Source organism: Trichosurus vulpecula, chromosome 8 (genome assembly GCF_011100635.1).
Source record: "Trichosurus vulpecula isolate mTriVul1 chromosome 8, mTriVul1.pri, whole genome shotgun sequence".
In the NCBI taxonomy this organism is placed as follows: Eukaryota; Metazoa; Chordata; class Mammalia; order Diprotodontia; family Phalangeridae; genus Trichosurus; species Trichosurus vulpecula.
The window spans coordinates 182397929-182423207 of NC_050580.1; the positions used below are offsets into that span (position 1 = coordinate 182397929).

At 39.3% G+C, this 25279-nt stretch overlaps 1 protein-coding gene and 1 pseudogene across 1 annotated transcript; both read right to left on the minus strand.

The window, feature by feature from the left end:
• Positions 1 to 300: 300 nt before the first annotated feature.
• Positions 301 to 1251, minus strand: LOC118829736 (annotated as a pseudogene).
• A 13072-nt stretch (positions 1252 to 14323) lies between these two features.
• Positions 14324 to 15265, minus strand: LOC118829737 (olfactory receptor 11H6-like). Its single transcript, XM_036736633.1, has one exon. It carries the CDS (start codon positions 15263 to 15265, stop codon positions 14324 to 14326), a length of 942 nt encoding a protein of 313 aa, XP_036592528.1.
• Between the last annotated feature and the right edge of the window lie 10014 nt (positions 15266 to 25279).

A 25279-nucleotide genomic window follows, 5' to 3' on the forward strand; every position in this document is an offset into this window, starting at 1 on the left:
TGACTTTATAAAATGTCCCATTATATCGCCAATAAGATACCATGAATATGCAGGCATATTCCCAGGTTTGCATCACAAAATATAACAGACTCTCCTGCTCAAAGATAAAACCAAGACATTTATTCAAATGCCAGAAAGCCAAATCCACCATAATAACAAAGAAGTTTATACACATTACCAATGCAGGGAGCACTGTGATCCCCAAGCCTTCCCTCCTTCAGGATTCCCCACAAGCAAGCATCCTTAGGCAAAATTCCCCTCTCTCACTCACACTAGCTGTTCCCTTAAGGATCTCTTATATTAAGATTCTAACTCTCTTTTCCACAGCAGTTTCCTCAAGGCTTCCTTCATTTCCTTATTCCTAAGGCTGTAGATCATAGGGTTTAAGAATGGGGTGACAACAGAATAAAAGAGAGTCACAATCTTCTGGGTCCCAGAATCATGCCCAGAAGTTGGCTTCACATACGTTACCATCAGAGATCCATAGAACAGTGACACCACAGCTAAATGAGAGCCACAAGTGGAGAAGGCTTTTCAGCGACCTGGTGTGGAAGGGACTCTCATCATGGTTCTCAGAACAAGGGCATACGTTCCCATGATGAATCCAAAAGGGACAAACAGGTTCAAAGAAGCTAAGGTGGAACAAGTGAGCTCTACCATAGGGACTCCGGTACATGTGAGAGCTAGCAATGTTACAAGGTCACAGGCAAAGTGGTCAATAATCTTAGGATCACAAAAGGACATCTGCGAAATGATAATGATGGGGACCGGGTACCAGAGGAAGCCAAGTGCCCAGCAACTGATCATCAGGTTTGTGCAGAGACGTCCTGTCATGATAGTTGGATAATGCAGAGGCCAGCAGATGGCTAAGTATCTGTCAAATGCCATAATTGCTAGGAAAAAACCTTCTGTGATACCCAAAGAGAAGAAGAAGTAGAACTGAATGATGCAGCCAGAGAAGGAGATGACCTTGGTCTCAGAGAGGAAGTTGATCAACGTATTAGGGATGACAGTAGTAACATACCAAATCTCTATGAAGGAGAAGTTGGCCAGTAGTATACACATCGGTGTTTGGACAATGTGATCATGGACCACTGCACAGATGATGGCTCCATTTCCCAAAAGGGTTAGAATATGGATGATGAATAATAGTGAGAAGAAGAGGTGCTGGTTCTCTCTACGACAGGGGAATCCAAGGAGGATGAAACCAGCAATATTGTTGGAGACATTGTAGATACTATAAATATCCATTTGCCCATAAGCTAAAACAAAACAAAAACACAAATTTGTTTTATTAATTAATTAATTAATGAAAGGGTTTATTGATAAATAGATGAGCAAATTGGGAGGGAAGTTTCAATCCCTACAGAGGCAAGGTGTTACAATGCATAGCATGTTGGACAAGGAGCCAGGAAGATGTGGGTTTGGATTCCTCCTCCGGCACTTAGTAGCTGTGTGGCCATGGACAAATCACTTAGCTTTTCTGATCCTCAGTTTCCTCATCAGTAAGATGGACATAATAGTGACTTTAGCTTCAGGGTTGTTGGGAGGGTCAAGGAAATAATAGATATGAAGTAATTCTCAAATTTCGAATTGCTAGACAGGATGTCCCAAAAACCTTAGTTCAATTTTCAGCTATTAAAGTTTAAAACTGCACTACGACTTTCAGGACAACCAGTTTAAATATCAGTTATTGCTATGGTTCTATGAGGAGCTACAGGGCTCAATTTCCTGAAAGTTGGGAGAAAGTATTTGCCTAAACTCTTTTCATATTTGAATGTTATAGTCAGTGACATTCATTTCAATGACTTCTTTTCCTAATCCTTTACTTTGAATTGTTATGATTATTAACTTTAACTCTCTTCTTGTTACAAGCTGCAGATTTTCCTAGAATCAGAAGCAGTGGTAAAATAATTTTACTTCACCTCCATATTCACTAAATTTGGGCTTCTCTGATGGAATAAAACCATGCTTACTGACATGAAGTCGCAGTACCCTTCATTTGCCAGTCTTCTCCAGGTGCAGAAGTTAGCACAGGTCCTGGCACATAGTAGGCACTTAATTCATGCCAATTGACTATTAGCAAATATGGAGAACATTGAACTGGCAGTGATAGTCTGTATCTAATCAAACTTTCTTTGACTCTACCAATCTGATGAATGTTGGGTATATGTTCCAGAGCAGCAAGAGCTCAAGAAGTACTGAGCACAGCACAGACATCTGTGAACCTCCTCATGTATCATACAATTTCACAAAAAAGGCTGAGTGTGAGGGGCTTATGCAACTACATTATACTTCCTCTCCTTAGATGTTTCTTGCCCTGTACTTACTCACCTTACTCTTACCACATGTATCACTGCTAGGTTTAGACCCTTTAAAGGTCTCATACCTAGGTACTAGGTACTGGATTCACTAGCCTTTTCCCATAATATGCCTTCTTTACATAACCAACAAGAAGGACTTCTCCCAGTGTCCCAAGGGAACCTCTTGTGTGCCGTGCAACATACATCTTGTGTTCTCTTGTTAATGATATGCAAGGCCATACACTTCTTATTTATCTGACATTTTACACTTTGCTGGGCCATTTTAGATGCTTTTTGTCTAAAAATCTTTCATATACAGATTTTTTTTTTCCTGGGTGAGACAAGTACAAAGACATGCAAATATAGGAAAGAATGCAAGACTTAGAGTAAGGAGAATTTCTATTTTCAATTTTGCCAGTTACCATATATACCCAATTTCAATAAGCCTCAAATTCTTCCTATCTAAAATAGGGGTAATCTTAACACCTACCTCACAGGATATTATAGGGTTCAAATGAGATCATATGTGTGAAGTGCTTTGCAAACTGAGAAAAGTTATACAATTGAAGTTTTTTCTTGTTGTCATAAGTACTGTTCTTACTTGAGAAAAAGAAATAGATTAGTCAGATACAATAAAAGTTGAGATGTTCTATCACTCTTTTTTGGACATATTTCCTAAATATAGCACGCATGTGGGGTTTGTTGGTTAATGTTTAGATATAGCGGGGAGAAAGAACTCTTAACTTGGAGACAGAAAGAGCTGGATTAAAATCCTGCCTCAGACCAATCTATGTTCTTTCTCCTTGAAAGAGGAGGACAAAGAATAAGAGGAAGGAAAGAGGGATATAATTTCCATTGCATGTAAAATGATATTGAAGGCATTTTGGTCTTTGGATCCTAGAGAGATTGGGTATAGAACCAGATGGTCCCAACAAGTAGTAGGAAGTAAAAACTGGGTTAGTGGTAATGATAATATTGTGTTTCTCAATGACCCTCCACCTTAGGATGCAGACATAAGCATATTGGTAGTACCTAAGGACCTGATAGGGATATATAGAAGTTAAATTTGGTATGCTTGGAAGGGATTTGACTGTTACATCAGGTCTGGAAGAGCACCACTCACCTGGAATCACCAGTTGATCGGTAAGTACGATAATAGTGAAAGGTTGGACAGGAAGATACATTTTGCTTTTTTGGTCAGGTTCAATCACTGGTTGCACCCTTTATTTCCTGGATCAAAGTATGGGTTCTCATAGTTCTCATTCTCAGCCTTCTCTTCTCTTTGTAACATTGAGATTCTGAAAGGAAGACAGAAAAGGGTCAAGAGGGGAATTGGATTAGTGTGAAAATCTCCCAGTGTGTTTACTAGAGGCGGGAGAGAATATAAGGCTATGGTCATGCTCCATCTTTTATTCCCCCCTCAACTGTTCTCCTTGAGGGATTAATTTATTAGATCAAGAAAAACCATGCCAGGGGACAAATTTTGCCAATTATTTCCTTTCCTTGGGTATCTGACCTCCCTGGGGTCTGATCTCCAGAATGATTTTAATGCAATTTTAGTTAGGAAGACATCTATTGAATACCTACTATATGCAGTACTCCTACAATATTAATGAGCCCTTTTCTGTTTGTTAACATATACTGGTTTTCTCTTCTTTTTTGGAGTGTTACACTAATCGTTCTGGCCATGTCCAGGGTCTCCCATATCTTTTTTTGAATAAAATCTTCATGATGTATGAGAATGAGACTTTTTTGATGCGTTTAGATTTTCCCATTCTTTACTCCTGAACCATATTTTCCACTATAATGGTAATCAGGGTGTTCTTCTCTTTGCTGTTTCTTCTCTTAAGTGCCTTTAATGATTCTTGCTTTTTAAATATAATGGCAAGCAAAATGGATCTTTTCACTGTTCTTTGTTTGAATTAGGCAGGTACTATGGGATCTGTTGCTTTGGAGTGTTTTTAAGCATCAAGACAATGGAGAATCATTGAATTGTATATGATGTGATACTGGGGATAGGAAAATTTCACACACCCATCCTGGGTGAGGTCAGAGCTCTCAGGGCTCCAAACAGGATATAACTGAGGTGAGCTTGGTGTTTGACTTCTGGGGCTAACTCATGGAAGGAGTGTTGAGACTCTGGACAAGTCATTTTAACTGCCCCTGGCTTTGATAACCCAGACAGACATTGGTGTTTCTCCAGTAAGTATGAATTATGATTAGAATTACACAAGGTCTGTCTCTTGGTGTTTTTACTTTCTGTTTCTATTTGCCTTGAAGTTCAGGGGGCTGATCTTTTCCTCCAGAACTAAGTGAATGATATATGCATGTTTAATTAAACTGAGATTGTTAGCCCCTTAAAGTTTCTTTCCTTAGAAAATCAGATCAAAGAACCTGTGTTGGCAGCTCTTGTTGCTGGTCTTGTTGGGTCTTACACCTCAACAGCTGCTGCTGGCCAAATTGTTGTTAAATCCATTATATTTTTTTTATCTATTTTTTCATTTGTCTGCTTTTCCTTGAAGTCTTGGCACTGGCCCTTGGCTCAGCAGGACTTGAGCTTGAATTTGCCATCATATACTTTCTAGATATGTGGTTAAGTTACATAACCTCTGACAACTTCTTTTTCACCATTTGTAAAATGGGGATAAAATGGTCAGAGAGTGCAACACATCCAAAAAAAAAGATTACATGAAAGAAACAGTGCAAAAAATACAAAACAAGTGCATGATCAAAAGAACAGATGGGCTGATCATGTGGTGAGCATAATGGATAACCTATAGACACTCCATGTGCTGCATACTGCAAATGTCCAGAGAACCTGAGGAAGGCTGCAACTCATTGGTTTGACCTCCTAAGATAGAATTTCCACTAGTCTGATGAAGGGCACAAGGAGAAAAGTGAGCATTTTGGGAAGTACCATCTAGAGATGCCATGTGAAAGAAGGGTTGGGTTTGTGCTGAGTGGCTTCAGAGAGTAAAAATGGCATTAAAAATGGGTGGGAATCACAGGGAAGCAAATTACCATTTGAGATAGGGGAAAATTTCTTAAGGCTTAGAGTAGTGGGATGATTTGCCCCAACTCACAGAGTTAAAAGGCAGAAAATGGGACTTGAATACAAGAATCTGTATCTTCATATGTTGTTATTGCTGTTGTTCATTTTCTGTTATTCAAGAAGACATTACAGGTGATGTTTTGACATGCATGTGAATTGGATTTAAGTGAAGCAGAGTTGTGCAAAGTTGTCAGCCTCACTCTCTCTCCAGAGTCATTGAAGTCCAGTGGCAAGATGTAGGGTTAATGGAATATAAGATCTTCCCCACCCATTAATAGGCTTACATGACCACATGTATTCAATGATGGATGTCTTGATGTTTTGAACTCTGGCCCTTTTGTGATATATCCTGAGTCACATAGATGCCATTAGGAGAGGAACTTGCCTAAGCAGGAGCGCAGGAGCTTGGTTAGGCAGAGGCTTGCTTATGGGAAGGCTTGCTTGTAGGAAGGCTTTCTGCTACTAAGCTAATTAGGCACTGAGTCAGGAGGGTTGTGATACCTTCTGGTCCTTAGTCTATTAGCTGAAATTGGATAAATAAATGTTCTGAGGTGAATTTTTCCTTTGGGGGTTTGCCCATGAGAATTACCTTTTGATTTCCTGGACAGAATTCTGAGTAGCCATTTAACACCCCCCCCTCCCCAACTCAGATGTTGATGCTCTCCTATCTGGTGGTGTATGTAAGTGGTTGTATTCCTTTGTTCAGAAGTTGGAAACCTGTGTGTTGATCTCTGTGCCAGCTTCTCTCCTAGTATTTTCTACTTATTTTTAATTAAATTAAGATTGTTGAACCCTTTAAAAGTTGCCTTCCTTTAGAAAAATAGATCAAGGAGCATGTGCTAACAGGCCATCCTGGGTGTGCCAGGGTGCTTGCTGTTATGCAAGACAGAAGTCAGGATGACTGGCAATGGCACAAGTTTCAGTGGATGGTCTTGGTATCTTCAATGTCCCACCAAACTCTAGGTACTCCACAGTGCCTGCTTCAGCCACCTTCATGGCCATTGGAATAAATTGCTCTCATCTGCTCAATCACCAGGGGAAGTCTTGACATACTTTGGGTAGACATCCTCCTAAGTCACCAACAGGTTGGAGGCCTCTTGGCTACCCTTAACCTGATTTAGCTTGTCTGCTGAGACAGTTTTACTGGGGTGTGGCTGCTAGGTATCCACAGCTTCTTGGAGCCACAGGTGAGAGTTGGGTGATGGGTGAACACCAAATGTGTATGAACAATCTTGAAAAGGGCTCAGGAAGACCTCACAGAAGGGGAGCTAGTCCTCCCTGAACATCCCACACACCTCTTCATATATACGCATATATTTACATATATACCATATATCTTCATATACAATGCTATGAACATTATGTGATGTTGTCCCTTTTCAGGTGAAGAAATTAAAGCTATCTATAGTCATATAAAATTCTCTAAATTGCTATTGATTAGAAAATTCAAATCAAAATTCTGAGAAGCCACCTCACACCTTTTAGATTGGCTAATAGGATAAAATGAGAAAATGATGAATGTTGAAGAATACATAGGAAAATTGGAATACTAATGCATTGGGTTTTTTTTTGTTTTGTTTTTTGTTTGCTTCCTTGTTTTTTGTTTTGTTTTGTTATGTTTTTAGTTTACAATATTCAGTTTTACATAATTTTGAGTTCCAGATTTTCTTCCTTCCCTCCCCACCTTCCTCCCCAAGGTGGCATGGAATCCCATATAGCTTCTACATATAACTTCACATTGAATTAAATGACAAACTTGTCAAGTTATGGAGAAGAACTGTGATCAATGAAATAATCATGCAAAAGAAGAAACAGGATGAAAAAAAAAAACAAAAGAGGGAAAAAGAAAAAAAAAGGTGGGGGGGGAAGCTAGCATGAAGTGTGCCTCAATCTGCATTCATACTTCATAGTTCTTTCTCTGGATGTAGATAGCATTCTCCATCGTGAGTCCTTTGGAGTTGTCTTCATACCTTGTGTTGCTGAGAAAAGTGAAGTCTGTCAGGGTTGGTCCTCACAGAATCCATATATCTGTGGTTGTGTATAATCTTCTCCTGGCTCTTCTCCGCTCACTCAGCATTATGTCATGTAGGTTTTTCCAGGTTGTTATGAAGTCGGTATCATCCCCATTTCTTATAACAAAATAGTATTCCATTACATTCATATACCACCACTTGTCAGTCGTTCCCCAATTGATGGACATCCCTTTGATTTCCAATTCTTAGCTACCACAAAAAGAGCTGCTGTAATTATTTTTGCACATAAGGGTCCTTTTCCTGCTTGTGTAATTTCTTAGGCATACAACCCTAGAAGCGGTATTATTGGGTCAAAGGGTATGAAATTTTTTATAGCCCTTTGGGCATACTTCCAAATTGCTCTCCAAAATGGCTGGATCAGCGCACAACTCCACCAGCAATGGAACAATATTCCAATTTTCCCGCATCCTCTCCAGCATTTATCATTTTCCAGTTTTGTTATTTTAGCCAATCTGACAGGAGAGATGTGGTATCTAAGAGTTGTTTTGATTTGCATTTCTCTAATCAGTAGTGATTTAGAGCATTTTTTCATATGCCTGTAGATAACTTTAATTTCTTCCTCTGAAAACTGCCCATTCATACCATTTCTCAATTGGGGAATGACTTGTATTCCTATACATATGGAACAGTTCCCCGTATATTTTAGAAATGAGGCCTTTATCAGAGACACTAGTTGTAAAGATTTTCTCCCAGTTTTCTGCTTCCCTCCTAATTTTTGTTGCATTGGCTTTTTTTGTACAAAAACATTTCAATTTCACATAATCAAAATTATCCATATTGCATTTTGTAATGCTCTCTATCTCTTCTTGGGTCATGAATTCTTTTCTTTTCCATAAATCTGGTAAGTAAACTATTTCTTGCTCTCCCAAATTACTTACAGTATCAGCCTTTACTCCTAAGTCATGAACCCATTTTTGTAGGACAAGTTAGATTTCTATATTTATCAGGGTATGTTATTCCCTTCTTGAACCAGATCATATGACAGTGAAGCTCAAATACTGCTCTTCTCCCTCCCTTCTTTCCCTTTACTATAATATGTTTTTGTGCCTCTTAATTTGATATAATTTACCTTTTTCTACTACCTCTTTACCTCTTCTCTCATAGCCCTTCCTGTACATCTCTTTCTTATGTTTTTTATCCTTATATCAATTATTTTATACAGGCATTCACAATCTATGTGTATCCTTTTCAATCGTCATAATGGCTGTACCATTCTCAAGACTGACATACAAATGTCTATATATAAAACATACCTAAGATGATATAATCCTATATAAAGATGCAAATAATTTGCCCTTATTGATTAATAAGATTTGTGGCGGTGTATCCCCCTGTTTACCTTTTTATGTCTCTCTTGAGTTTTGTATTTGGAAATCAAATTTTCCATTGAGTTCTGGTCTTTTCATCAGGAAGGTCAGGAATTTCCTTATTTCATTGAACGTCCATTTCCTTGCCTGAAAAATTATGCTTAGTTTTGCTGGGTAGTTGATTCTTGGTTGCAGTCCCAGCTCCTTTGCCCTGCACAATATCATATTCCAATTTCCCCTGTCTTTTAATGTGGAAGCTGAAAGATCCTGTGTGATCCTGACTGTAGTTCCATGATATTTGAATTGTTTCTTTTTGGCTGCTTGCAGTATTTTCTCCTTGACTTTGTAATACTGAAATTTGGCTATGATATTTCTTGGTGTTTTCAATTTGGGATCTCTTTCAGGGGGCAATCAGTGAATTCTTTCAATGACTATTTTGCCCTCTGGTTCTAGGACCTCTGGGCAGTTGTCTTTGATAATTTCTTCGAAGATACTGTCAAGGCTCTTTTTTTCCTCATGGATTTCCGGTAGACCAACAACTCTTAAATTGTCTCTCCTGGATCTATTTTACAGGTCAGTTGTCTTCCCAAACAGCTATTTCACTTTTTTTTCTGTTTTTTCATTCTTTACATTTTGTTTTGCTACTTCTTGGTGCCTCATAGATTCATTAGCTTCCACTTGCTCAACTCTAATTTTTAATGAGTTAGTGTTTTCATTTTGCTTCTGAGTCTGCTTTTCCAATTGGTTGATTTTGCCACTCAGGGTGTCATTTTCTCTATTTAGATTCTGAATCTCCGTAGCCATTTTGCCAATCTTATCCTTTAGGGACTTGATTTCATCTTCTTTTACCTCCCTAATTTGGTTTTTAAAATCCTCCTTTAGCTCTTCCAGCAATGCTTTTTTGGCCAGAGACCAGTTCACATTACCTTTGGAGGTATCAAATGTATCTATATTGTCATTTTTACCCTCTTCCAAATTGGTATTTTGATCATGCCTGTCTCCATAAAAAGTATCAATGGTCCTTGCCTTTTTTTTGTGTTCTTCTTCATGTTGGTTTGCTTTTCCTGGCTTTACAACAAATATCTGCCTTTGGGGCTCTGGGCTCTCTGTCCCAGCTTTTTTTATTCTGGGGATTGTGAGTCTAGAGTTATAGCCTTCAGTTTCCTGAGGTGTGGGGGAGGGGTCTGGCTCCCTGACTTCTCACTCCCTAGGGGTGCTCTCCAGCACTGTTGCTCTTCAGCAATGGTCTCAGCTGTTTGTTGTTTGAGCTGATGTCTAGTACTTCCCCTGGGGGAGCAAGATTACATCAGGGCTTCTGGCATTGACCCCTGCTGGCTCTGCCCCTCTGGGACTAATGAACTTCTACTATTTGATCCCTGAAGCCCCACTTCTTTCTCCTGTGTTCCAGTGTTCTTTTCTTTTTTTCCCCCGAGGAATTCTCTGGGTGGGGAGGGGAGGGACTAGAGCCGTTTACCTAGCCATTATGTCTCCCAGGAGTTCATTCCTTCAGGCTGCAAGCCTCAGGAGTCAGTGTTTCATGGCCAGTGGAGTTGCGCTGCCTCTGGTCACTTCCACAGACTGCCGTCCTGTGTTGGGGGGCCTGGGGATCTCCACTGGTTTCCGGCATCCAGCTTTCTCCCAGCCCGTCTTCCATGTGGGTTTCCCGGCCGTCCGCTTCTGCTTTGGTCTGGAGCAGCTCCGCATGGCGAGCACTCTCCAAGCCTACAGATTTGTGCCTTTGGCCTTTCAGACTCTCCTGGCTCAGAAATGTGCACCACATAGACTGCTCATGATTTCTGACTCTCTCAAATCTGCTCAAATTCATTTCTTTATAGGAATCTGACCGACCTTGTGAAAGAGCTCCAGTCCAGCTGTCTTTTTCTACACAGATTTTCTCTTTCTACCCAACTCCTTTTCAAATTCCCCTTTTTGTTCTGTGTTCCACTATTAGAATGTAAGCTTTTTTGAGGTTAGGGTCCATCTTGTTTTCTTCTATTTGTATTCACAGCACTTAGCACAGTACCTGAAATACAGTAAACACTTAAATGTTGGTTCTGTCTATCTATCTATCTATCTATCTATCTATCTATCTATCTATCTATCTGTCTATCTATATCCCTCTTTATCCATCTTTCTGTCTCTCTGTCTATCTTCATTGAATTGAATTATAATCAACATGTTGCTCTGTGTTGAATACCACTAAACAGGCAAATATAAAGACAGTTTAAAAATCTTTGAACTTTTGAAAGAGTTTTCTTTTTGCCAAAAATCTTCTCTAGAAGGGAAGAGAAGGCTCAGTGGGAGGGAATGATATCTCTGCTTAGGTGTTTGAAAGGTAGATATATAAAACCAAGATTGAATTGTTCTCCTTGGTCCCAGAAGAGAGAACTAAGAACAAAGTGTCAATATTGTAAAGAGGCAGATTTTGACTCAATAAAACTTGAGAAAATGAGTGGCTCCTTTCTCACTGGACCTCAGTGGCTCAAACTTCACTGCCAAGGAGTGATTTCTATATGGATAGAGATATTTAAGCTGCAACTGGGTAACTGATTGATGAGGATCTTATAGATGGAATTTCTTCTCAGACGTAGGCAGGAATGAATGATGCTGAGGCTTGTCTCAGCTCTTGAGATCCATGAAATCATTGGAAAGTATAATTATGGGAATACAAAATGTACAAAATACTGAAGATGTCAAAGGGAACGAAACACTTTTTATTACACCATATTCATGAATAATCTATACCCATTTTAGCTAATGTGATTTTTTCTTTTAAAATGTATTGATGTATACTGTTTTTGTATTAACTTGATTTCCAATTTATTTCCTCAAAACATTATGTAGAGAACTATCCCAAAGAGCAAAGACTAAAAAAAGAGTAAAAAAAGTTCTTTCAGGAAATTAACCCACATGTCTATTCAATTCAACATTATATGCAGTGTTTCACATTCATAGTTTTAGATAATTGCAAGGAAGGGAGAGATGTGCATTTTCATATCTCTTTTTTATGCCAATCTTGTCATTAAAATTATATTTATCTTTCAATGTTTAATTTTTTGGCTTTTTCTATATAACATAATCTTACGAGCAAGGTGATTTTTTTTTCATTTTTGGTGAAACTATATTTGCTTTGTGCTATGGGATATACCAATGGCAGACATTTCCATTTCATTAGTTTAGGGGAACACAAAGTGACTCCTTCATCATGTTGCTGATCTGTCCTGTCTTTGTAAAGCATAGCTAAAAGATTAACACTATACACTCCTACGGAGAATGCTTCTAAGGGTTCTGCTATTGTCAAGTCACTTTGGTGTTACCACAACCAGTGATGTTAATTGATTGAAATGTTGTTTTTAACAAGGGAGATGGCCCTTTTCCTACTCCTAGACTGCCTTCAGACAATATATTTAAAACAAGGATATTCAGAAGCTCTAAAATGGTTTCTCATTTGGTCAAAGTAATTTCTTGGGAATGGGGGAGAGAAGAGCAATAATAACTGGAAAAACCAAGACAGGCCTCATAAAGGCAGTGGTGACACCGCAGTGAAATAATATTTGTAAAAACATTTAACATATTTCCTAGCCCATTGTAGCCTCTACATAAATGTTCTATATAAATGCTTCCCCTTCCCTAAGCTGTACTTCATTCCTAGAATGCATTCTATACCCATCACCAAGTTATAGAATCCTAACTTTTTTAAGGAAAGTTAGGATTCTATAACTTGGTGATGGGTACAGAAGCATTTATGTAGAACATTTATGTAGAGGCTACAATGGGCTAGGAAATATGTTAAATGTTTCTACAAATATTATTTCACAGATAGGAGATGAAAAATAGTTTATTTTGGAAGACCAAGTAGTCCTGTTTGACTGGAATGCAATGTTCATGAAGGGAAGGTTATGTCTGATGAACTTGAAAAATTAGGTTGGAGCTAGACTGAAAAGAATTTTAAATGCCAAAGAGAAGAATTTTATATTTTACCCTAGAGTCAAGAGGGATATGATATAAGGGCCTGGGTTATTGTGGAGGGGAAGATTGCGAATGAAGTGTTTAACCTGAGAAATGAGGGAGAAGGACTAGTAGACAGCTGCCACTCTGGTAGGGGTGACATATATATAGAGGGCAGAAACCACCAAGGAAATTTTGCTGAATTACAATGACCGAGTGGGCACATGGAAATGGAAATGGGCAGGAAGGGGTACTCTTACTACTTTTGCTCCAGTATGTCAAGAGGATACATAAGAGAGGGTACATTCCTGAATACAAAACTGAAGGTTCAAAGGTATTCTCATGGAAACCAAGTCTTCATGAATACCAGAAGATAGAAGCAGGGAAGGATGAAAAGGTCTAGGATAAAGTTTTTTAACAATAGGATGGAGTTACAGAAGGTATTAGACTCAATTTGTTTCAACAAATGCAAAACATTGACTATGCACAAAGACCTATTATAGCTACTGGAGATAAAAATAGAAAAGCAAAATATCCCCTGCCTTCAAGGAGCTTATATTCAGTCTATGACCTCCTCTTGTTCTCAGCAGGCTCATGGACAGGTTCAAGGATGGCATTTGGAAGCATTCCTCAGATGTGCTGATAGGGATATTCTAAAATATATTGTTTGTACTACTTAGTAGCTAATGGGTGATCTGGCCCTTCCTCATTTTGGTGCCATCTTTTTCTTGAAAGTGTTTCTCTTCACCATGAGTGTCCACAGGGAAAATGAAGAGAGGGCATTATGTAGTCTATTTAGACCCTCCAGAAGAAATGCACAAATGTACACTATTTCAATGATATGTCAGAATGCATATAGAAGGGCCAAGGTAGACAGGTGGGACGAATGTTATAAATCAGGTTCAATTCTCTCAGAACATATAGGTATAGTTAGAACCTCGGGGAATATTCTTCATCTATCTAGATAATGGATTATCAGTAATGCATACATGGAATCTCAGGCTTTAAGGTTTAGATTTTTTTCTTTCCTATAGTGGGTCACATTTGCTCATTGATCCTCTTATCCTTCACCTAACAGATGAGCTGTTTGAATTTGTCTTGGATTTCAGAGACAGCATGGAACAGGGAAAAGAGACAGCTACATGGTGACAGAGTGTACAGAATACTGGACCTGGAGCCAGGAGGACTTGGGTTCAAATCTGGCCTCAAATACTTACTAACTGTTTGACCCTGGGCAGGTCAATTAACCTCTCTTTGCCTCAGTTTCCTTATAAAGATAAAAATAAGAACCTATCTCCTAGGATTGTTGTGAGGATCAGAAGAGATAAAAATTGTGTTTAGTACAATGCCTGGCAAAGAGTAAGTGCTATATAAATGTTGGCTATTATCATCATCATTATTATTATTAAAGAGCTCTAGCCCTATAGTCAGTATATCCCAAGGTGAAGTCCACTCTGTGACACATGTTAGTCATGTAACAATGGGCATTGTAACATTTAACTCCTAAAATCCCCAGACAGCTCTCTACAACCATAAGTTATAAATGAGTTGTCATATGTATCAAAGAGGGGATTAACTATACTAGGGATTTTCCATACACCCCATAGTGATTAAACCACATGTATGGATAAAATAATATAAATGTCCTTGGGATTGCCTATTAATGTCAATGGCCAGTTCTCAAGCTCTTCCTAGGACTTTTTTCAAGGCCTCCTTCATTTCCTTATTCCGGAGGCTATAAATAAGGGGATTGAAGAGAGGGGTCATCACAGAGTAGAACAAAGTCGTGAATTTCTGCATCCCCTCTGCTTGTCCTGAGCCTGGACTCACGTATGTCATCATGACAGAACCATAGAACAGAAGAACTACAGCCAGATGTGAAGAACAGGTGGAGAAGGCTTTCCGCCGGCCTGAGACTGAGGGTACTTGTAGCACAGCTCTCAACACTAAGGTGTAGGATCCAATGATGTAGAAGAAGGTGGCAAAGATGAGGAGGGAGCTCATGGAGCCACATATAACAACAGTCCCTGGGATAGGGACACAAGCTGAAGCCAGGGCCAGCAATGGCCCCAAGTCACATAAGAAGTCATCAATAACATTTGGACCACAGAATGGTAGCTGAGTGACAAGAACTACTGGGGCCAAGAACCAGAGGAAACCATATACCCAACAAAAGATGACCAGGTTACTGCAGAATTTAGTGGTCATGATGGTGGGGTAGTGCAGTGGGCAGCAAATGGCTAGGAAACGATCATATGCCATGATGGAAAGAAATAAGCACTCTGTGGTACCCAGGGAAAAGAAAAAGTATAACTGGAGAAGACATCGAGTAAAGGGAATAGCTTTGGTTTTAGATAGGAAATTGGCCAGCATATTGGGCACGTCAGAGTTGACATAGCAGATCTCTAGGAAGGAGAAGTTGGCCAGCAACAGGTACATGGGAGTGTGGAGTCGGAGGTCCCAGTAGACAGCACAGACAATGGCCATGTTTCCAAGGATAGTCAGAACGTAAGTCATAGAGAATAGACAGAAAAGTAGCACCTGAATTTCCCAGCGGCTCGGAAAACCCAGGAGGATAAATTCAGTTACTGTGTGGGAAATGTTCCTGGCCTCTGACAGCATTTCCTCCTAACCTGTGAGGGTGAGAAGAATGATTAGCTCTCCCATTGTTTTAGATTTGTTTCCTATTCAGTAAGTCAGAGACATGTAGTGTGATTTTCAGTGAAAGAAAGAACTGAATAAAAAAGTATAACAACTTTTTTGAACTTTGGGGCAGTTTGCATGGGATCTATAGGTAATTCGTTCAACAAGGAAGTGAGCAGAATGGTTCCTAGATTATGGCGAAGAGAAATAAGAGCCGTGGTCTTTGGGGGATTCTGTTACTGAATTCATGGAATTTAGTTCTGGAAGAGACCATTGAAACCATTTAGTCTTATCCATTGTAGGATTTAGGGAATTTTCTAAATACTTCATAATAAAAGTGAACCAAAGGTTCTCCCTCTGTTTTAGTTTGCACCCATCCAAGAGAGCTATTGATACCTTCCCAGGCAAATAGTGAAGAGAGGAGAGTGTTCAGTTCTGTCCAACTGTGACCCCATTTGGGGTTTTCTTTACAAAGATACTGACTTATTTAGCTATTTCTTTTTCCAGCTGATTTTACAGATGAGGAAACTGAGGCAAACAGTATTAAGTGACTTGCTCAGGGTCACACAGCTAGGAAGTGTCTGGGGAGAGATTTTAACTCAGGATGTTGAGTCTTTCTGACTCCAGGCCCAGCACTCTATTCACTGTGCCACGTAACTTCCTCGGGCAGGAGGTGTCAACAGATAATTTCAAGTACCCAGGCTTGTAGAAAACAATAGTGCAAACATAGAGAAATAGCAGAAAATGCCATGGGGAGAGCTGAGCAGTGGGGGTCGGGGTGGGAATGAAAAGGATGAAGATATAGCTGGTAAGGAAAATGTAGGCCTTGGTGAGGTCTCCTTCAGACCACCTCCCAGGACTGTCTGAGATTACACCCAAGATGGCATATGTAGGAGACAGGGGTGGAAATTTTGTGTCCCCAGCTGTACAGGAAATGTCACTAATGGGAAGGAAGTATAAGCAGATTTGCAGAAGCCCCCTTAGGATACCCTGACCACTGAGAAGCTGCCTTTCAGTCTTTGCAGGATTTTGCTCTAAGAATCCCCAGAGAGGCCAGAGCTGGGACAAGGGACTGCTGGTGTATTTCTCTGTGGATAGAACACTGCTGCACAATTGCCTTTTGTCAGGTTAAACTTTTAAACTTTAGGAAACTGCTGGGATGGAGGATAGATGCTGGCTACAACTAGAGACACTTTGCAGAATCCAGATTCGAAGTCATCCTACAAAATCAACTGCTTAAATCCCAACTACATCTCCAACATCTCGAAAGAGAAGACAAAATTTGCAGAAGATTTTACTTAGGATAGTATCTTCACTAAAAAGGGTATTACTCAGTTTCATATATAGTGGTAACAGCTTTGTGCAACTTGTCAGGAGAACCACCCACCCCTGCTCAGTAAGGGAGGGACAAAGCTTGAGCCCCTTTAACTGGAGCAATTGCCTGGAGACATATGGGACTGTCTGGGTGGCAAACCCAGGGATGATCTAGGAAAGTATCCCCGCAGCATCCCATTTAACCTTATTCTCATTCCATAAAAATTTGTTTCGTCATTACATGGTGGTTTTTGCTGTCCTGATACTCCTAACATGGACCTAGGGGACCATGTCTTCCTGGGCTATACCCCATCATTTTGCAGATTACAACATTGAGGCTGTAAGAGGTTAAATGACTTGTTGAAAGTTACATAGGTAGTAATGTTCAGAGACAGAATCCAGGTTTTCTTTCTCTAGACCTAGTGCCCTTTTCATGATGTAGGTGTCTGGATAGTGACACAGGCAGATAGCCATTACTGGAGGACAAAATGATTTAACAGGTTTCTTTGAGACTATTGATAGAATCGTACCAGTGCTGAGAACAGTGGTCTGCACAGAGTTGATGTTAAAAAGTGTTTGTTGAATTTATTTGGATTAAATAGATTCATTTTCACATTGGGTTTTTGTATGTTGACTAAACACTTTGAATCTGAAAAGCACCTTGGCAGATTATTTCTTGCTAACTTGCTAATGTGATTCATCCCCATTCTGTTCCTATACATGTGAGAAGATTCAACAATTAGATGTTGTGTTTAGGAAGTCAACTCAGATGTCAACACCAGCATAGAGTGTCTCTGTGAGACCCACATAATGGCAGCATGCATTTTTGTCACTGTATCTGGGTTTGAATCTTGGCTTTGCCACTTTCACCTAACAATTTGATAATTGCAGGAGCCATCAGCTTGGCCCTTTACTCACCAGTTTTCTTAAGTCTTTGTTGAAAGTCATCCTACCCAAGTCCCTGGGAGGGGTCATGGGAGAAAAAGAAAGGCAAGTGGAAAAGTGTCTGAGCACATTTTATGAGTCTCCAAAAGAATCAATGAGAGATGTTGACCACATGGGGATCATACTGCTTGAGTCTTAGGGCAGGCAAAAGATTAACGAAATCAAATTACTCTAGCTTGGTTAGCAGTAAGAACCTGGGACCTTTGGGTGAGAAGGATGAATCAGAGGTCTTCACACCTATCTGATAGTCTTTCTGGGTTCAGGGAACAGCTGTGGGGTCTGAGTGAAAAAGGAAGAAATGTGTTAAATATCTCAAGTATTCTAAACCTAAAGGCATCTAGGTGGCACAGTGAATAGAGTGCCAGGCCTGAAGTCATGATGGGGTTTAGACTGTCGGAATCCCCTTGGACCCCAAAAGAATTTGGGTCCTATTTGTTTGAGGGGGGAATGATGAGGGTACAGTCTCTGGGAACTCCCTTGAACCTGGAATACAGTCTCTGGGAGCCCCCTTGAACTCCCCTTGAATCTTCCAACCAGATCTGGTCTTCCCCAGGCCATAAGACTTACATTATCATTAGGACCAAATCTCCACCTAGCCTAGCCCACCCTTAATCCTGATCAAAATATCTATACCCTAGCCCAGTTACCCTACCTCTCTCATTGTCATATCCAGGTAGCCTTCAGCTATTTCCCCACCTTGGAGTCTTGACCTCATCCCAGTCCCTGGAGTCTGACCTCATCTCCTCCCCCTTAGACTCCTCCTCAAGGCCCTCTGTAAACCCCTCCTCTAGTCACCCCAGACCACCCCTCAATCCCTCCTACAATCTTTGTGTGTATAATCTCCATCTTGCCTCCATGAAGGTGCTCAGATTCAATCTAGCTCAGTAGATTGAATCTGGCCCACTTGTGAAAACAGGTGTCACAAAGGGTGGGGGTGAATCCCTAATAAACTTTGTCTTTTTCTTTGGCTAAGAGGGCTTGAGTCGAATTTTTCAGCAGGACTTGGCCTGCTGGTATTTTGGGGTCTTGACCACCCCTAGAAACCTATGGTTCCCTACCATCATCATTTTTCTTTAACCTCTTCAGTCATATAGACACATGTTCCCCACACACTAGCTGTGTGACCCTGGGCAAGTCATTTAAGCCAGTTTGCCCTACTTTACTCATCTGAGCCAGAGAAGGAAATGGCAAACCACTCCAGTATCTTTTCCTAGAAAACCCCAAATGGAGTACTGAAGAGTCAGAGATGACTGGAAATGACTGAATAACAATTCCAAACCTGGGCCTTACTGAAAGAAATAGAAATGCACCAGAGTCTATAGGCATGGTAACCTGTGCTGTCCTATCCCAAAAGGACTATAACACTTTCATGAGTGAGGGCAGATATTGTGAGGCAGCAGTGGTAATGATAGTAATAGGACAGACTGGTACTATAGGAATCCAGAAGTAGATATTAGTGACAAGTGGTGGCAGCAGCAGTGAAGAAAGAACACAATAAAGTAGGGCACTGGAAAAGGGGAAGTCAATTTTTAGACTGCCTATGGACTCAAGTGTGCACTTTCCCTATATTTTTGTGGTATTGAAAAAAATAAAACCTAGCCTATATTTGATGACTTTTTACCTTACGTGCTTTCAGGAGAGCTAGGGCAACCCTTTTGAGGGAGTGGAATGTGCCCCAGGTGGGGCAGGTAGGTGGAGCAGTGGATAGAATGCTTGACCCAGAATTGGGAAGACTCATCTTCCCGAGTTAAAATTTGGCATCAGACACTTATTAGCTGTGTGACCCTGGGCAAGTCATTTAAGCCTGTCTGCTTCAGTTTCTTCATCTGTAAAATGAGCTGGAGAAGGAAATAGCAAACCATGCCAGTATCTTGCCAAGAAACCCCCAAATGGGGGTCACAAAGAGTCAGACATGCCTGAACATTGTGTTGATACTCTTAGGAGTCACCTGGGTCATAGTAAATGATCCAGAAACTAAATTTTCTAAGGATGGATGGTAGTGATAAGAGGAATAAAACCAGAGTGAATTTGTGAGAGACATTAAATAGTTCCCAAGTCCTTCATATCAGGAGATATTTTTTGGGTTCATGATTCTCCGGTTATGGAACTGGACTTTCTGAAACCAGGACTATATGCACCCATTTAGAATTTTCTCCTTTGTTCATGTTATTATTAATAATAACAACTACTATTTATGTAGCTCTTTAAGGCTTTCAAAACATTTGGCATATATTTTCTCATTTGAATCTCACAGATCAATGTGGAGGGTGCTCAGACACTATTATTATCTCTATTTTATAAATGTGGAAACTGAGTCTGAGAGAGTTTAAATGTTTTGTGGATGGTCACATAGCTAGTGAGTGCCAGAGGAAGAATTTCAGTGCAAGCCTCTGTGACTTAAGGTCTAGCTTAATGTCTCTCTGCCAGTTTATGATGCCGCCTCTCTAGAAAGCTTGTAGATCACAAAGATTTCAGAGCTAAAAGATCTTCAAACATCATAGAGTCCAATCCTTTTATTTCATAGATTAGGAACTGGACCAATGGCAAACTTTTCAGGCTACAGGTGTGAAGATTTCTGTTTTGACTCCTTGCTGGTTTTTTTGAAGTGGCATCTCTTGATCATGGTTTGTGCTATGGTGTTGTGGAAAGGATGGTGGATTTGGAATCACAAAATATCAGTTCCAACCTTGACCTTCCTACTTACTAGCTATATGAACTTGAACAAGTCACAATATTTCTGGGCCTCAGTTTCCTCATCTTTAACGTCAACACATTGAACTAGACGGTCTCTCAGCTCTCTAAAAGCTCTAATACCTATGACCCTGCAATCACTGAGAGAGATTAAATGACTTATCTGGGTTCACACAATTAATAAGCAATAGAGCTGTAGTTCAATCCCAGGTTTTTTGGCAACAAATCTGGTGCTATTGGAACTGCACTTCTCTGCCTTCCAGAATTTTCATCCAGTTGAGAACAGGTTAAATGAATGTCAAAGGCAGCAGCAGTCTTAGAGGGTGAAAGAAGTCACATAGGTAATTTGGAAGGGAAGAAGCATAGACATCAATCTTGCCTTCTTAGATAAGCTAAGTTATATGAGGAAAATAGACTGACCCTGGTGTCACAGAACCATAGAACCTAAGTGTTAGAAGAAACTTCAGGAGTAATTGGTGTCCATCCTATACCAGACCAGCCATCCTTCTTCAGCATCTTTTACTCTAAGACCTCTATCAAGGGGGAGCCCACTTCCTCCTGAAGCATCACATTCTACTTTCAGATAGTTCTAATCAAGAGATTCTTTCATTACAGCAAGATTACATTTGCTCCTATGAAACTGCAACCCTTTGCTCCTACTTCTCCCCTGGGGGGACCCAACAAGAACAAATCTTCCTCTCCCACCCTCATGACAGTCGTTCAAATATTTTGACTTATCAATCTTATCTTCTGCCCCACCCCAAGTGGTTCCCTGCCCCACCCCCAAGACTAAACATTACCAACTCTTCGTGTAATGGCATCATCTTACAGTCCTCTGACCATCTTACCCTACTCTGAATAAAATGTGGTTACTAGAATTGAACAAGAAGCTCTGACCATTAGAAGACTTAAGATCAGATTCTGTCTCTAATACCTATAATCTGGGTGCTTAGGAAGAAGTCTCTTTGAGCCTCAGTTTCCTCATCCTTAGAATGTGTATAAAAATAATCCCATTGATTGCTTCACAATGTGGTTTTGAAAAAGTTATTTTCAAATATTAAAATATTTTTATTTTACTTGTGTGAATTATTTGTAATATAAATGTCAATTATTATTCTTTTGATGGAGGGGATTATAGTCTGATTTAGCAAAAAAATTTAGCTAGAACTACTTCCTCCTTTTCCCTTGTCCCTTGCTTTCCAAAATACCCTTTAGTCTGGCTCTCTCAACAGGACAATCCTCCCCTGAACCTCCTTCTGCTCCTCACTCTCCTCCCCTCCCCCACACTGGGGGCAATAGCATTAACTGATAATATTGTGGGGCTATCCCTGATGAAATAAGGGAGTTCTATACACAGGTCCCCTATTCCCTCAAGTTCTCTGGAGAAAATGAGAAAACTGAGAAAATGAGAAAACCACCTATAGTAAAACTTTACTCCTATGTTCACTAGCCTCTGAAAATTCTTGGACTAGAAGGTAGTCCCTTAAGTTACATTGTTCCTCTATCATTGAATCTAAGGACAGTCATAGAATCTAATAATTAGTGAAGATTTTAGAGAAATTCCCACCCAAAGATGGAATCCCTAATAGCATTACTGATATGGGATCATACATAGCTACTGGAATAGTTCCAGTGACATGGAAAGATCATCTAACAAGACAACCCATTTTATTTTATATAGCTTTGATTTAATAGAATATTGGATCTTGAAGGGACTTATATAACTTTTACTACAATATTTTCATTTTACAGGAGAAAACTATAGGAGGTGAAATGACCTTTCCAATGTCATGTAGCAGTAAGTGGAGAAGTCAACATTCAATTCTAGGTCTTTTTTTCTCGCTATATCAGCTTTCTCTTCATTAGGAAGATTTTTCTTATATTGACTCCTGAAAATTTTGTCTTGTTACTTCTGTGTGTAGGTAGTAAGTTTATCCTCTTTTGCCAAACAGAATAAGTCCTTGCTTCATGTGATAGGATTAAAAATTTTTGAAGATATCTATCATGCTTCTCCTAAGTCTTCTATTGGCTAACCCTTCATAGTTTACCCCCTGAGTTCTGCATATAACTCTGTTTCAAGTCTCCTCAGCCTTCTGGATACCATTCTCCTAGAATGATACAGAGATGAACAATATCTTTCCTAAAATTCTACATCAATATTTAACCTTTTTGTCCAATCATTGATTCATTTTGTCCATCTCTAAAAGTAGTCCATGAGGATCCATGGTTTAGGAGTCAGGCACCTGAATATATTGGCTATGACATTATGAGTTTCGGGATGGGGCATAAAACCCTTACTCTCATTGAATCACAGTTTCTTCATCTATGAAATGGAGATAAAAAAAAACAATTGTGCTACCTATCTCACATAGATCTTGTGAAAAAAAAAACAAACTTTTTGTCACCTGCAAAGTATTCTTTGGGCAAGTTGTTAATTTTTTCTGTCATCCTCAGTTTGATATTTACCACACATTTAATGATCTTACTCTTAATTTTATTGTTCAAGCCACTGGTTAAAAAGGTGAACTAGTATCAGGAAGAGGCAGTGTGCCTTCCAATTTTTGTCCAGGAAATGCAGCTTCTTTGGTGCTCAGAAAACATACTTTATCAGGTTTTACAAATAACCTTACTTAAATATCTCAGTGACTCCAAATTTGTTATATTTATTATGTCTCACTTGAGAATCAAGGGAGTAGGAACTTACAAACATAGATCTTAGAGTAGGAGTACAAACCTATGAATGTAGAACTTGGAGGACAAATAGTGCAACTTCTTTACTTCACAGATGAGGAAATTGATGCCTAAGGATATTAAAAGACTTCCCTGAAGTCATACATCTATTAAGTATCAGAGCTAGGATTTGAATAGAGGTCATTTTATGTTAGAACTTTTAGCATTGGCTACTGAATTTTAGGATGCATGGGCTTCTCAGTTTGGATCTTTCAGTCAAGTGAATATTGTCAGACTTATGTATTGAAAAGGTAATTTCACAAGGGATTCAGTTTTCTGAGTCTCTTACTTCTACAAAATTTCTTTCTGCTAATACACTGCTCCTGTTGAGTGTCTCCAATTCATCCTGTTAATATCTTATTTGTAGATAGTTCACATGTTTTCTCTCCCATTATACTGTGAGCTTCTTGAGAGGAGGGACTTTGTTTTTATTTTTTGGCCTTCCTTTGTATATCTGGTACTTAGCACGGTACCTGTCATATACTATGTGGTCAATAAATGCTTGTTGACTTGGTCTTCTGTTTTCTTCCAGAAGGAAGAAGTGTGGTATAACAGAATGTTTGAATTGAAGTTGGAAGTCCTAGGCTTGTATCCTGACTTTTCCACTTGTGTGTGACCTTAGTTAAGTTACTTCAATTTCCCAAGCCTCAATTACTTTGTCTATGAGATGGGGACAATAAAATCCTTCCTTTACAAATTATCTCAGAATTGCTTAGAGAGAATAAATGAGGGAATGTATATGAAGTTTTCAATAAATTAAAGTAATTACTCCTATTCAAATTCCTGGGCTAGTATAAATAAAAAGATTCAAGGGCAATTAGATGATCCTTTACATATTCCCCAAAGATAATTTTCTCAACTTACCATATAGGTTGTAGTTTCCCATGAACTCTAGTCAAAACCACTGCAGACAGTCCATGCATCTGCACTGGCTTCTGAAGAAGGGAACAAGATCACCATGAGAATTCTGGAAGTAATTCTCTTTCTCTTTGAAGTGCAAATTATATTTCATTTGATAAAACCTGGTCCAGGATTTGACGTCAATTTTAGAAAATTGTAATCGAAGTTTTGAAGAATGATAGACATCAGCTCTCTGAGAGGACCTGCATTGATCCTCATCTTTTCTTACTCCAAAATAGAGTACTTCACCTGTTTCATTCTTTACCCTGAAAGTAATGAAAAGGGAAATATATTAGTTTGAATTTGAAGGGAGGTGGGACATTGTTTTCTGTAGCAGAGTTATGATTTACTTTTTTCCTGAACCCTTAAGAAATGCCTTTACAGGAATTTTAACTGACTAGTGAAAAAACCCACAAAGAATATGGAAATAATGGGATTACAATAATGAAATAAAAATATGGTAACTGATATTCACTTTTAAATTAGAACAGGCAGAAGAGTTCCCTTACCAAATTCATATTCCCAGAATAGAAACTATTGCTTCATATCAAGTACTGTTGTTCCTGTCTGTTCCTCCCTGAAGAAAGGGGTCAGTGCAAGTTGTGACTTACAAAAAGAAGAGTGTCAGGCAAATATGACTTTTCTATGCTAGTTATTACCCATGGTCCACAAGACGCTTTCCCTAGGGCTTCCACTCTGGGAACACTTGTGGAAATCTGGAAGCAATATTAGAGAACCAGGTGTTCAATGAAGATTTTTTTCCTTCAGTTTTGAGAATGGAAATTTATGTCCTCTTTTTATCCCCAGTAAGGTTGTTACTGTGGTTACCCTGAGGGATTTCTGCTTTGATCCAAGGGGAAAATTGCCAAATCTCAGTTTAATTTCATCTCAGAACGTCTGCTGTACTCAATCTTGGGGCAAATCTATGTTCATCTAGCTTTAGGGACCTTGAGGTGGAATGATGAACCTCTACTGGCCAATAACCCTTTGTTTTACCCTTTCAATGTTGGATTTGCTTGGGATCAGCAACAGACAGCCTATCCAGGTTTTTTACTTTCTGTTTCCTTCACTTTATCTGTTTACATATCCTCTGATTTTAGGTATTAAAAAATGAACTATATCCCATAAGCTGCTCCTGGACCATGAAATGATAGTGACTCCACAAGCAAGCTATCATTAAGTTCTGCAATTCACTACCTAGTTTAGAAAATTTTCATTAGCGTTAATGAATAACTAATCTCACGTTTACTATTAAGTTTTTTCTTTATCATTAACAATATTTATTTCATTATCAACCAGGTCTCTGTCTCAAATATTTTCTATGATTTGATCTCTCTTTTATTTTCCATTTTACATTTATTTTCTGAATTCATCCATTTTTATCTCTATTTCTTACTTCCCTTCCTTTTGAAT

What these genes read in the sequence shown, in the direction of transcription:
- LOC118829737 (XM_036736633.1), bottom strand. Translation starts at nt 15,265, where the DNA reads ATGCTGTCAGAGGCCAGGAACATTTCCCACACAGTAACTGAATTTATC.